General features: G+C 34.9%; 3 protein-coding genes across 3 annotated transcripts; all 3 read right to left on the reverse strand.

Annotated features, from left to right (window-relative positions):
- Positions 1-1,506: 1,506 nt before the first annotated feature.
- Positions 1,507-5,869, reverse strand: LOC105954173 (nuclear poly(A) polymerase 1). Its single transcript, XM_088826481.1, has 11 exons — positions 5,558-5,869; positions 4,360-4,458; positions 4,174-4,251; positions 3,958-4,065; positions 3,790-3,852; positions 3,533-3,694; positions 3,312-3,425; positions 3,161-3,223; positions 2,741-3,070; positions 2,434-2,601; positions 1,507-2,280 (listed from the first exon to the last, which is right to left on the reverse strand). Exons 2-11 carry the CDS (start codon positions 4,444-4,446, stop codon positions 1,522-1,524), a joined length of 1,932 nt encoding a protein of 643 aa, XP_088682607.1. The 5' UTR covers positions 4,447-4,458; positions 5,558-5,869; the 3' UTR covers positions 1,507-1,521.
- Positions 5,870-9,974: 4,105 nt separating this feature from the next.
- On the reverse strand, positions 9,975-12,252 carry LOC148766558 (uncharacterized). The gene is made up of 3 exons (XM_088827341.1): positions 10,624-12,252; positions 10,333-10,485; positions 9,975-10,249 (listed from the first exon to the last, which is right to left on the reverse strand). Exon 1 carries the CDS (start codon positions 12,250-12,252, stop codon positions 10,750-10,752), a length of 1,503 nt encoding a protein of 500 aa, XP_088683467.1. The 3' UTR covers positions 9,975-10,249; positions 10,333-10,485; positions 10,624-10,749.
- Positions 12,253-12,413: 161 nt separating this feature from the next.
- On the reverse strand, positions 12,414-13,700 carry LOC148766559 (uncharacterized). The gene is made up of 2 exons (XM_088826586.1): positions 13,562-13,700; positions 12,414-13,308 (listed from the first exon to the last, which is right to left on the reverse strand). Exons 1-2 carry the CDS (start codon positions 13,623-13,625, stop codon positions 12,713-12,715), a joined length of 660 nt encoding a protein of 219 aa, XP_088682712.1. The 5' UTR covers positions 13,626-13,700; the 3' UTR covers positions 12,414-12,712.
- Positions 13,701-13,955: the final 255 nt, after the last annotated feature.

Here is a 13,955-nt window from a genome sequence, read left to right on the forward strand (position 1 = left end):
AAAATATATACAAGTACTACGGGCATACCCGATCAAGTTCAACAAAACTTGAAAGTAAGTAAGCTAACATTTTTACATTGCACATGTGCTAATGCAGATAGAATAACTCTCAAAAGAGGCTTATTATTACCTAACAATTATATACAAAATGTTAGGCCTTCAAATACATACACCTAATTGAAAAGAAGGCGTGTCGTAAACTAAGAATGACTAACTACCCAAACCCTTCGATAAGCGGTTCGGGCCTTCGATCCTACCCAACTAAGGAAGTTTGGGCCTTCAATTCACCCATAAGAAGCTTTTGTGGGTCTTCAATAACTACACCAATCATGAAACAAAGATTGGGCCTTCAATGCTAATCTACTCCGTCGGTATCGTGCGCATCTCCGATCCGTTTGTGGTGAGTAACGGATATCCCTTGCATGATGCAATGTTCGTTGTCGTCCTTGTTCTTTCTAAAGACGTGAAGTTGAACCTATAAAACAAAGATGGAGCAAGAAAATCAAATTTTTTAGCAAATGGGATTATTATATTATTATTATTATTTTTTTTTTTTTGCCAAAAATAAAATTTTGTTAATGGAGTATATGCCTCATTAAAATTTTGTTTGGCATAACAAGGAAAGAGTGCCGCTAATTGTTTACAATAATAGAAAAACTCCTACGATAATTATACAACCATATTCGATCCAAACGAATTATACAACACAAAATTGTTTGGCTAATTTTGTGTTGCAAATAAGTTAAAAAATGGATTGGTAAACTCAAATACCTGATAAGTGGTTTTTGCGTTGGCGTATGCACAGAAGCGATCGATGGTTCAATAAGTTCAAGAGGCTGCACAAGAAAAAAAGAATAATCTCAGATTCTATGTTACATATAATTTTGCAGTAATTCAATACACAGAGCAGGAAGCGACGTAGCAACTAGCAATCTGATAACATAATTTTTTTTTTGAACATGAAAAATAAAAAAGTTGGAGTTACTTTAATCAAAGGATAAAATACAAAAAGAAAATCCCACATGTTAAAGGAAATGTGCACCAAATCCATTTATGTTCATTTTATCATGTAAATTTTCCTGTATTTCACAAAATATCCTTTCCCGCCTAATTCGTTATATATATATATATATATATATATAAAATAAGAGATGTATAATTATACTTGATTCTGAGAGATGTTTTAATTTTTAAAGGTCTAGATTAACCTTTGTATGAAAAGTAATAGAAAATCTACTCTTATTTCATTTTTGGGTAAATTATGTCTAACCCCATGAGGTAAGGTCAAATTACAAAATACCCTTTAATATTTGAGTAATTACAACTATGTATTTTCTTACGAACAAATCCCTCCATCAATTGGTAAATTCGACACTGTAAGGGTAGAGGTGTAAGACAATACATATTTGGGGATATTCTAATTTGAACTACCCAAACAAGAAGGGTATTTTCGTAATTTAACCTTACCTCAAGGGGTGGCCGTAATTTGCCCTTTTCATTTTTTCTACACAAAATACCCTTTCATCTGTTGCCACTCACTTTTGTAGGTGCAAAAGAGGAATATTCATTACAATAAAATAGAGTATGTGTGGAGAAAAATAAAACATTACAATAAAGTCGAATGATCGAATAAAGTAGGAAGAAAAAAATGATTATGTACAGACGAAAACAGAAGGCGTAAAAAATCGACGAGACCTCAAGCTCCTGCTGCATGTGAACGTTGCATCCGCTGTTTCCCGTTTTCGAAGCTCCCGAATCTTGCTCTGCAGTAAAGACCATCAACGGCTTAGAACTACTACTATTCGAACGCAGGCCTTCTAGAAGAAGCAGTTGCGAGGAATCAAAGTTGCCAAGAATCTCACTGATAATATCTAAATGTACGGTATTTTCATTTCTTTTCGTCTTCTTGCTGATGGTATCGATAGCAGCATCTGTCGTGCATGACCTTGACCTTTTAACCGACAGGTGTCTCTCTCCGATTGGTTTAGAGGGGCGGACCCCACCAGGGAAGACGAAAGTAGGTATCTCTTTTCGCTTTATATGGAACACTTGAATCGACATGTTTTCCTTCCAAGATGCGTATTTGTATACGTCGTAATTTATATATTCATCAACCGTTGTTCTTAAATCGACTTGTAATTGGCTTTCCTTTGGATTAGCACTCCCTTGTTGTTTCCGTTGTAAGCCCATGAAATAGCTGTGCTGAAATGGCTTCGATTTCTCCGAAAATTCACCGGGGTGTGGATGACATTGTACCATCCCGTTCGTGTCCCTTTCAATCTGGAATTAATCAATCAAATTAAACCCCAAACAAAAAAAAAATATTTTAAAGGGGCAATGTGCAAACAGAACACTCAATTTCGGAGAATAAACCATCAGAATTTGGCTATATACGTGCAACAAAAATAAAATGTAAAGAGCAGTTCAACTAACCTTCAAGGTAAGCAAGCGGATCCTAGACTCGACCCATCCTTTCCAATTCAACAAGTCAACCCCATCCTTTGCCGCTATGTTGATCTGAAGATAATTTCTGTATGCCTCGAAAAACGCAAACGGCTCAAACAAAGAATCCCAGCAGCTACCCTTGCTTACTTCTATGGCCTACAATTGCAATTCGACTCATTTTAATTCAACCACCACAAAACTATACATCCATCCTGAGATAAACAACGAATCGCAGCAAAGACGCAAACAAAAATATCAACCAAAATTACTTGTTTTTATTTTATTTTATAATTACCTTACATATTTCATTCCCCCTGTGAAACTCTTGTACCATGAATTGCAATGTACTAGCTGAAACGTTGTAGCTAGAGTTCATGGACGGATATGCCGGAGTTATTATTGGCATGCGATGTAATTTATCCATGCAATTCGTCCGAGGGTCCCAAATCCGAAATCCTAAAGATTTTTCTTCAACTGGGCACAACATAACAGGAAGTGGCCACCGCCATTGATCGTACACTCTAAAGAAACGAGTGACCAACATGCTAGGCATAGCATTTGGATACATCTGGCAAACCCGGGCGACGAGCAATGCCAAATTAATACCACCTAGGAATCCAGACACCTGGCAAGTGAAATCGAGCGTTTAGAATAACAGAAAGACTTCTATCCAGAAATTAAAAAAATTAAAAAAAAGTTTAGGTATTTTGCTCACATTTGAATAGATGCCACGTTGCTTCGCCCACAACCTCATGCATTTTAGGGTAGTACAAAATGTCTAAAAAATACGATAAAAATATAATTTAGAAAACATTTAAGAAAAAATATATTATATTATCTTCAGCTTGGAATTGCGGTATTCGGACCTTAACATTTGGCACGAGGCGCAATATTAGGTCAGTGACTCTACAGCCATTGAGACTACGAACAGTCTTTGGATCCACGTTTTGCAGTATAGAATCTTGTGAAATATCCAAGTCCTAAGAACCAAATAATAAGTATCAATTATATAATATTTCAAATCGAATTTGAAGTACAATAAAACGGACAAAGATAATGAAAGTTGGAAACAAAAGAGGGTTCGTACTTCAGGAATACAGGAGAGGGACACATTTGCGTATAGTAGATCGATGGAAACACCGTTAAACTTGAATTTCATCACCGGAACATAAGCCTCGGTTATAGGATGCAGCTCTTCTACTTCAGGCATCTCTGACAGCATCTTCTGAAGTCCGCCGAAGAAATCTTCCTGCATTTATTACAAAGTTATATACAAATTCATCAACCATCGAGAATCAACTGTTGAAAAAGATTTCAGATATTAATTAAGAAAGTAAGCCTTACACTACGGCTCGCGTATTGTGGTCCGACGCACAATGTATCAATATCAGCACCAGGCCCATGCACCTATATATTTAGATTCAAGAAGAGATACAAAGTCAATCCTCATAAATCAGAAGAAAAATCAAGAAAACAATTTCACTCAAAGGAAGAAGAAGACGAAATTCATACACCGAGTCGGTAAGAGCCAAAGGTGAAAAGCTTTGCGTTCGCCTCATCAACTATTGATTCACTATAACCTTTCGCACGACTGAGGTTCTTGACCCACGTCTTCACAATCTGCACGGTAATTGTAGATTGTAGATAAGTAATTCACGTTTCAATCACTTTTAAATAAATAAATTAAAAGAAATGTATATATATATTTCTGAAAGTACAAATAATGACCTGATCCAATCTACCAAGAACTTCCTCTCTTTTAGAAGATTCTTCTCGACTTTCAAATACTCCCGACTTTGCAAGAAACTAACCAAAACAAAAAAAAAAAAATTTAATCAAATTACACAATTATCTAATTCACATAATTCCGAGTATAATTTTTTGAAAAAGGAGAAATAAATTAAAACAACTAACCTTTTCCAACTCCTGATTCTCAAGGAAATCGAATTTATCGGGGCTGCTTCTTGAAACTGGCTGCCATATATCGATATTGGTAGCCATCAATTTTGAACACTAAGAAAAGAAAAAAAAAAGGCATATAAATCAGGGAAATGCAGATATATTACAAATTGATGTGATAAATCACATAAACTGTGTAAAGACCACATGAATCGAGAAAATGTGATAATTCTAAGAAAATTTAATTTGAGTTAACGATAAAATTTAATCGTTGTCGTTGAAATAACTCTTTCAGGTATAGCAAATCAAAGAATATTTTGGTAGAGATACAGCTGAGATGATATACAAGTGGACTGTAACAGTATCACTGTGTACGTGTGGTTAAGGTTGTCATCATTGCCAACAAACTATTTCGAAGTTCGAATATATTATTATGTTGCTAATCTTGTTACTTTGAGCATTTCTAATTTGCAACTGGCTAGGATCCTGTATTGTCTGTGATTTATGTAATTAGTTTTGGTTTTCAATTTCGGTTTTCGGTTTCCGGTTTTGATTTCGGTTGATGGCAGTAAAAAATTAAGGGTAAATGAACTTTGCAACTTTGCCTTTTATGCGGATCACCATCTCGACAGGAAACAAAAAAAATTGTGCAATTTACCTAATTCACGAAAACATGAACGAGAATAAACGTGCTTATACATAAGTGGACACCCAAGATTAAAAAAAAAAAAAAAAAAAAAAAAAACATCCAAGTAATTTTGAATAATATTTTTAAAATATAGGTTTTGGCCTCCCAATCTTTTGAAAATATGAGTTTTGACCCTTTAATTTTTTAATTTTTCTCTATTCTTTCAAGTAAACTTAAATACTTTTTACTTGATAACCGAAACCGAAATCGAAACCGAAACCGAAACCGAAATATGAGTTTTGACCCTCTTTGCTTCTTTTTTTTTTAAATGAATTACTCTAAAAAAAATCGGGGGTGAACCCTCAAAATTTTAATCTCCCTTCGTTGGATTAATTTAAAAACCTGACCCTCCTAATCAAATTTCCTCGTTCCGCCCATGATCCCGGCATCAGAAAAGACGACGAAACAGAAAAGACGACGAGTGTAATAACGAGAATACAAGAAAATCAGAAATATAATGAAACCCTAAAATTGAAGATGAAATAGATCGGGAAAAAACAGAGAACCATCGACCAGTTACGTTACCTGTCGTTCTTCTTTCTTCGTTCTTCTTACTTCTTTCTTCCCTCTTCTCTCTCGTAAAATCTTTCTCTATGATATAAATCTTCTTTTTTCTTTCTTCTAAAATCTTTCTCTATGATATAAATCTTCTTTCTTCGTTCTTCTCTCTTCTCTCTCGTAAATCTTTCTCTCTGATATAAATCTTTCTTTTTTCTGTCTGCAGTATATGTATATCGTTCGTGGACTCTTGGGACTCTTTGAGAAAACTCATATATATTAGGACTCCATATTTATAATTGTTCTTTTGACATTTTTTAATTATAAAATTATCATTCTACTATTTTCAAACGAAGTCTTTATTCTTTAAGGCTAATTAAGTTTTTTCCAGTTTTATATTTAAGCGGTTATGTGCCTAATTTCATACCATAAGGGGGTCATGTGCAAAATTTAAAAACTAAAAGGGGGTTATGTGCCTAATTTCCTACCATAATGGAGTCATGTGCAAAATTTCCAAACCACAAGGGGTTATGTGCATAATTTTATCCAATAAGGGGGTCATGTGCAAAATGTCCAAACCACAGGGGGTTAAGTGCTATTTACCCATAATATTATTATCGTTGACGGTAATATTACTGTTGTTATAGTAATATTACTGTTGTTATAGTAATATTACTGTCAACCACATCAATATTATTATTTTTTTTGGCTTTTTTTGTTTTGTTTGAGTTATTCACGGAGTAACGTAATAATATTACTGTCTATTATTGTAATATTACTGTGGTTGGCAGTAATATGCAGTGTTCTAAAATCGGCCGAGGCTGTTTTGTTTGAGTTATTCACGGAGTAACGTAATAATATTACTGTCTATTATTGTAATATTACTGTGGTTGGCAGTAATATGCAGTGTTCTAAAATCGGCCGAGGCGGAGGAGGTCCAAAACCTTTACGATTTTAGTGTATGGGTTTGAGAATTCGGTTTTTTGCATGTGTTAAACTGTAGTATAGTTAATTCTACTGTGTTTAACAGTAATATAGTTAATATTACTGTCAATCACAACAATATTGATGTTTAAACGGGGAAAAAAGATGTTAAAATTTTCGAAAAAGTCAACGCCGGAAACCGGTGGCGGAGAAATCATGAAGAAAAAAAAAAGTCAATGCCGGAGACTGACGGTAACGGACGAGCTTGGAGATGGCGCAATCCATCGGAGTTCGACTAAGTGAGGAATATATATGTTAACGCATGGTTGAGATTAAAAAAGAATTTGAGGGTATGGAGAAAACGGTGTAAAGAAAGATGGTGGAGAAGAGGAAATTTTTTTCTTTCTTTTTTTTCTTGTTTTTATGGGTTTTTGCAAGTTATTGGAGAGGGAGATGATTCGTCCGAATATGTTGGTGGACCTTCTAGATCCGAATATGTTTATGGATCTTCTAGATTCTGCAAATAAGAACACAGAAGAAGAGAACCGGGCTGATGCCGGAGTTAGCACTCCGACGGCCAAGTCAGTATATCTTTAACTTAAGAGATTTTGAAGAATAAATTATATGTTTTCTGACTTTTTCTTAAAGAGATCATGCTTAGTTGAATTAATTTCTTACTATTTATAGGAGAGGCTTCTGAGAACGGACTCCAAATACGGATTCCACTTCTATTTTAGTTGTCACCTCAAAATATTCCAGACTTCCAAATGACTTATTAAATTAAAATTACCTGTCTTCTCAGTGAACAGTGTTATGAACAGTGTTGTGAGCTGCTTATTCCCTAGACTGCATATTCTCTGAACTCCTTTGACATTTGAGGAGAGGGATATTAAATGCAGGATGATTATGTCAGATATTGCCTAAATCATATCTTGCAGCTCTCGCCTCTGTCCTCTCGCTACTGAGAGGGACCCCTCGCACCCACGGTCGGCTCTCGATTAGGCTTCCTAGCTAGGCCCAGAACATTGATTTATCAAATCATCTAGTCTGTATATTCTCTGTGGTTCCTGACATTTGAGTAGACACGCATTAAATATAAGTCGGCGATGCTGCTTCCCTTTTCAGACAATATTCCTTCCCATCCTTTCATTTCGGCGACCGCGAACTTCCCCTTCTCTCGCCATGGAGTGGACTCTCGCAAGCTTCCCATTATTGGGCCTTCATTGGGCCTTCTTTTAATGGGCCAAAATAGTTAATTTTTACCAAATCAGGAGAGAAAGATATAGAGAGAGAGAGAGAGTGTTACGTATTGTTGGAGAAAAATGAAGGAATATCATTTCAAATTAGGGTTTTGGAAGGGTACAATGGACAATTTAAATTTGTGAGTAGAGTTGTTTTAAAGGAAAGGAGTTCTCTCAAATAAAAAAAAATAATAATAAAAAGGGATCATTTCCCACATAAATTTTACAAATCAGAGGGATCTTGCTAATTTTTCATGTATATTTAGGTTATTGGGTAAATAGCACTTCAATCCCATGTGGCTTTGATGTTGAAAATTATTTTGCACATGACTCCATGTACTTTCAATGCAAGAGGGTCATATGCTGCTTATATTGAAAGAATTAGGAGTCATGTCCGAAAAGTTTAAAATTCAAGGGGCTTGAGTATTATTTAACCTATATATTTGTATAAAATTCTAATAATTAAAAATGCCATTAATTTTTTTCGAAAATAAAATCAAAAATATATTTTTTCTGGAATACGAGAAGTAAACTTTCGAAATTCCTTTTTACAAAAGTCGAGTTCTCCAAATAAACACATAAAATAGGTCTATCGTTTATTGTAAATTTAAATTAATCACAAAGATGTAATTAATTATTTTATTTCAAAAAAAAATGATAAAAGAGTGATGTTGCATATTCTATCTTCTTTTATTTGTGTACTTATTTATTTATCAAATAAATTACTCCTATCATTGAAGATTCACATAAAACCCAAAATAGGTTGCATCAATATTCAGTGTGTTTCAAAATATATAGACAGGGGTTTGTGTGCATAAGTCCTGCAACTATTTTTATTATTTTAGATATATGGGCTATATATCTTTTGTCAATAAGTTCATTCCTTTAATATGTACTATGAAACAAAGAAAAATTAATATATATGACAAAATTACCACAAACCCTTTATCATAGTAGTATTTTTTTTTTTTGAGTAAAAAGCAGTTTACCCCCTAAACTATAGCCCGTTTTGCACTTTACCCCCCAAACAAAAAATTTTTGCACGTTTTTACCTAAACTATGGTTTTCGTTGCACGGTGCCTTAAAAAGGGAATATTCCGGGCATTTTTGCCGGAATCCCACACATGTGCATTTCACGTGATTTTTCTAAGGGTAAAACCGTCTCATCACTTAAAAACTAACCTAGGGATGTATTTCCCCCCTTTTCCTCTCCCGTTTGTCCAATTTTCCCTCCAAAATTAATCTGCTTCTTCTTCTTCTTCTTTATATCTGTTGTGCTCCAAATCTTATTTTTTCTTCCCATCCGTTTTTTTATCTTCTCTCTCAAAGACGAAAATCCCTTAGAAATTATTGTCTTTTTTTTTTTCCTGTCGTCTCTCACAGACGAAAGCAATTTGTGAGAGAATGGAAACAACGTGTTATTGTTCGAGAAGGGTAGTCACAAGAACTTCCTGGACTGATTTAAATCCAGGAAGGAGATACTCGACATGTGATAACTACAAGGTATAGTTGTTTTGATCTTCTTACGTTGTTTATAATTATAGATAATTAACTACTAATTATTATGTTGAATTCTTTTTTCCAGAAAATTCGAGGCTGTAACTACTTTGTGTGGATTGATCCCCCGATGTGTGACAGATCTCGTCAAATTATTCTTGGGCTGCTTCGGAAAATTAACATGCGTGAAGAGGAGTTGATGAAGAAGAGTTCAAGAGAAAAGTGCTTGTTCGATTGCAGTGATAATCTCATGGTTGTTTGTGTATCTCCTTATATAATATGTCTGTGTTCTTGAAATTAAAATATTTATTTGTGTATCCTGAAAATCTGTGTTCTTGAAATTAAGATATTTTGGAGTTTTTGATTTTTTATGTAGTGAGTTGTGTTCTATTGTTCTTGTGTCTCTGTTTTTCAAAAACAGATTGTGTAATGTAATTTCATCTTAATGTACTCTTTATGTAATGAAATCAATGGCTATTGTGATGTGGTTTATTCATCTTAATGTACTCTTTATGTAATGAAGTCAATGGCTATTGTGATTTGGTTTGTCAATGTAAGAACACACATAAATAAATGTACCAATGTACTGTGATGTTATTCACAACAAGCATAAACATATTCACAACAAACTATTAGATAATCAACTTCTTCATTAATATCAAAACGAAAAATTTGTCTTCAATCCAGTTCTGAAAAAGACTTCCAAAAATATTCCAAAAAAACTTCCAAAAAAACTTCTGAAATACAATTTTCGAAAAGACAGACTAACAATACCAAAATAGCAAATACCAAAACAAAAAAGAGTTGCCAGCATTACAACTGTCTTGAATTACAATTTTTTTAACAAAAATTTTCTTGAAATGTGGTGGTGCAGTTCACTTTGTAGACTTGCTGAAAGGGTGCTGTTTACAGTTGTTTGTGATAGCTGGCTACTAGGTGTTCTTGGCACTCTTGAAGTTTGACTGGCCACCATAGGTTCTTTGCCCTTCCATGTTCTTGGAACCTTCAGTTGCTCAACCACCATAGGTTCTTTGCTCTTTTTTGATTTTGGAACCACCTAAAGTACAAAAAATAAAATAAAAACAACAATATGTTCAGAAGCTTTGTTTTAACCAAGGATTTAAAAATCAAATCTTTTACCTCTTCTGGAATGCTTTTTTTCTTCCCTTTCCTAACTGGTAATTTCTGTCTTTTACTCACAGTCTCATCAGTTTGTTTTGAAGTTTCTTCAGCTTCATTAATCAAGCTCTGATATACAGCCTCAATTTCCTGGCTCAAGGTATCATCATCCATCTTCAATTATCAAAATATAGAATATAATTCATACTCACATTTATCAAAAATTCATCAAAGCTATTATTTCACATACACTAATGAAAATATAGTTCATAATCAGAGATACAAAAAAATGATTAATGTTATTATACTAACCACTGGTGTTTCAGACACTTGATTGGGTATTTTTTCCTTGCCCTTCTTTGATTGCTTCCTCTGCAAATTGACAAAAGAAAAGAACATAAGAACCTTATAATAGAAATAAGATTATAAACAAAAACCCTAGACATGTACCTTTCTTTTGTTATTTGCAGCACCACTAGTGGTGCCTTGCTCACTTGGTTGCCTTAATGAACAACCTCTTGCATTATGTTTCTTCTGGTGACACAAACTGCAAGTCATTATCACTCCTTGCCTCCCCAACTTTCCAATTGTTGTTATGTTCTTGCAAACAAGAGCTGGTATATCCCTGGACCCTTCACCTGGCTGTTTTCTTCTATTGTGCATCTGTGGTCTACCTGGCATGCTCTCAATGTCTGGAGGAAGTAGTTTACTTTTGCCAGAATTAAGCCAAGACTCATTACCCTCCATAGCATTCATCAAGTGACTGTAGATTGCCATGTATTTGTCTTTCTTGTACCAGCCTTCAACATAATCCTCAGGTGTGTATCCCATGCAATACATGCTTGAAATAGCATGTGCACATGGGATTCCAGTTAGTTGCCATCTTCTACAGCTGCAGCTATTATCCCCAAGGTGGACTTTGAACTTCTCCCTATAACAGCTCTCCACCTCAAACTGATCCTTGCCATTCCAATGAGCTATGTAGTCCATAGACTTCTTCTTCAAATCATCTAACTGCCTCTGAATGTTAGGACAAATATCACCACTGTATTTGGCCATCGTGTCTCTTTTCAGATGAATCCTCTTCATTAAGATCATTCTGATAGCTTCCAGCATGTCAATGATAGGTAAACTCCTAGCCCTTCCAATCATTGCATTAAAACTTTCACACATGTTGTTCAGTAACACATCACACTTGGAGTTTGTGTTGAAATAAGACCTAGACCAATGTGCTGCAGGCCTCTTAGCAAGCCATTTGAAGGCTGATTTGTCCTTCTCACCCAGTTCCCTCATCACCCTTTCAAAATCCACAATCCTAGAAGCTCTGGCAGCTTTCCACAAAATATTTTTTAGAGCTAAGCCTCTATGTGACAACTTAAAGTTACTGTATAAGTGCATCACACAAAATATGTGCTCTGAAAAAGGCAGCAACAACTCTACAGCATCAATGAGCCCCTTCTGTTTATCACTCATCACAGTCCACAAACCACTATTCTCAATGTTCAAGTCTGTTTTCAACAATTCAATAAACCACAACCAACTATCTTTTTTCTCCTTTTCAACTACTGCATATGCTAATGGATAAATACCATTGTTAGCATATATCCCTGCAGCACACAATAGGACACCACCATATGATGTTTTCAAGTGGCATCCCTCCAAAAAGATAATAGGCCTACACCATGACAGAAACCCTTCCTTTAAAGCCCCCCAACACAGATAAACTCTTTTAAATCTCATTTCATTCCCATCCCCAACAGGTTTAGTTTTAATCCTAATTGTGGTGCCAGGATTAGTTTTAACCACTTCTGCAGCATACCTCCACATTAAGCCATATTGTTCAACACTTGAGCCAGTGTTCAACTCAGTGGCTTTTTTCTTTGCCCTGTACATTTGATGCCTACTGAACAAAAGCTTACAGTATTTCTGCACAATAGACATCACGGAATCAACAGGCCATTTAGGATCTGAGGCTAACTTATCCTTATATTTGTTGGCTACCCACCTAGATGTTGCACAAGTGACCCTCTCTTTCCTATTGCACTCATGAACTGCATTAAGACTCTTGATCTGGAATGTAGCTTCATTTCTAAGTTGGGAAGCATAAATTGTCCAGTCACAAGTTTTATGTTTGCAAATTACTTGGACTTTATTTTTTTTGATTTTTTTTGAATTTGATGTCTCTACCATGGACAATAGAATGCTGTCTTACTGCACTTCTAAATGATTCAGCATCATTAAAACAAAGCCCCAGTTGAAATTTAGGGTCTGACATATCAAGTTTTTCATTGAAAACAGGGAAGTTACTGTGGGTGCATTCATTCAGTTTTTTCTTGCTTCACCCCTCTTCATCAACTGTTTTATTTAATCTCCTAGATCTTCTATTGGTAGGCTCTGTTTTTTATTTTTCCCTTAACCCTCCCCATTCTACATCAAAGTCTACATTGTCATCATACTGGATATCATCATCAGAATCATAAAAATCACTATCAGCTAGAAAATCAGAGTGATCAGAATCCTCCCCAACTGATTGGCCATCACTACCATCACTATCATTCATATCAATTAAACCATCACTCAAATCTAATGGTTCATTCCCAGTACCCCCAACATGCTCATTCTCAGTACCCCCAACAGGTTCATTCCCAGTATCTATATCAGATTCATTTGCACTCAATTGTACAGAAGATTCATGCTGAACATAAATTTCAGTGACTCTTTCATCATCAGCAAAATTCACTAAACACAGAGTATCAATATCATGCTCTAACTTTGAAACATAATTGCAGTCATGTGGCATACCCCTATTGTGCAGAAAATGAACCACATCATTCAATCCTAACTCTTTAGCCATTTCATTTAATTCTAACACAGACATTTCATCTTCATGACACCAATCAAAATAATCAACTTTGCCATCCACATAATATCTGCCATTTAACTCAACAATTTTACCAGAATGGTACATTCTAATAGTAAAATAATCACTATTAGGACCTGCATTAATATGAATAGAAAATTACAGTCAAGAATAAAAAAATACCAGAAATGATAGTGGGGAAAATAAACAAGTATACTTCAATAAAGGGAACAATGTTTTTGGGATCCATACTTTTTTCATATTTTAAACACATATTCTGAAGCATTTTGAATAAAAAACAGAAACATTATGAATAAAAAATGAACTTTGTCATCGATTTCATAAAACAAATAAGCACAACAGAGATCGATAATTATTTTAGTAACTTACCATATTCTGGAGCAAATCGTGCTGGAGGAATTTCTTCATTGCCTTTCCTTAATTTCCAGACCATTTCGAGCAACCAACGCGTCAAATCAGAAGAAATTTTGAGAGGAAAGATTTTGAACTAAAAACCCTAGAAAAACGAAAGGGGGGAAATTTCAGAGAAATATTGAAGTGTTAATCGAGTCGGTGAAAGAAAACCGAAATACAGCCCTTGTTTAATTTGTAAGTGATGAGACGGTTTTACCCTTGGAAAAATCACGTGAAAGGCACGTGTGTGGGATTCAGGCAAAAATGCCCTGAATATTCCCTTTTTAAGGCACCGTGCAACGAAAACCGTAGTTTAGGTAAAAACGTACAAATTTTTTTTGTTTGGGGGGTGAAGTGCAAAACGGGCTAT

The sequence above is a fragment of the Erythranthe guttata genome, chromosome 12, assembly GCF_056151865.1.
Source record: "Erythranthe guttata isolate IM_541 chromosome 12, IM_541, whole genome shotgun sequence".
In the NCBI taxonomy this organism is placed as follows: domain Eukaryota; kingdom Viridiplantae; phylum Streptophyta; class Magnoliopsida; order Lamiales; family Phrymaceae; genus Erythranthe; species Erythranthe guttata.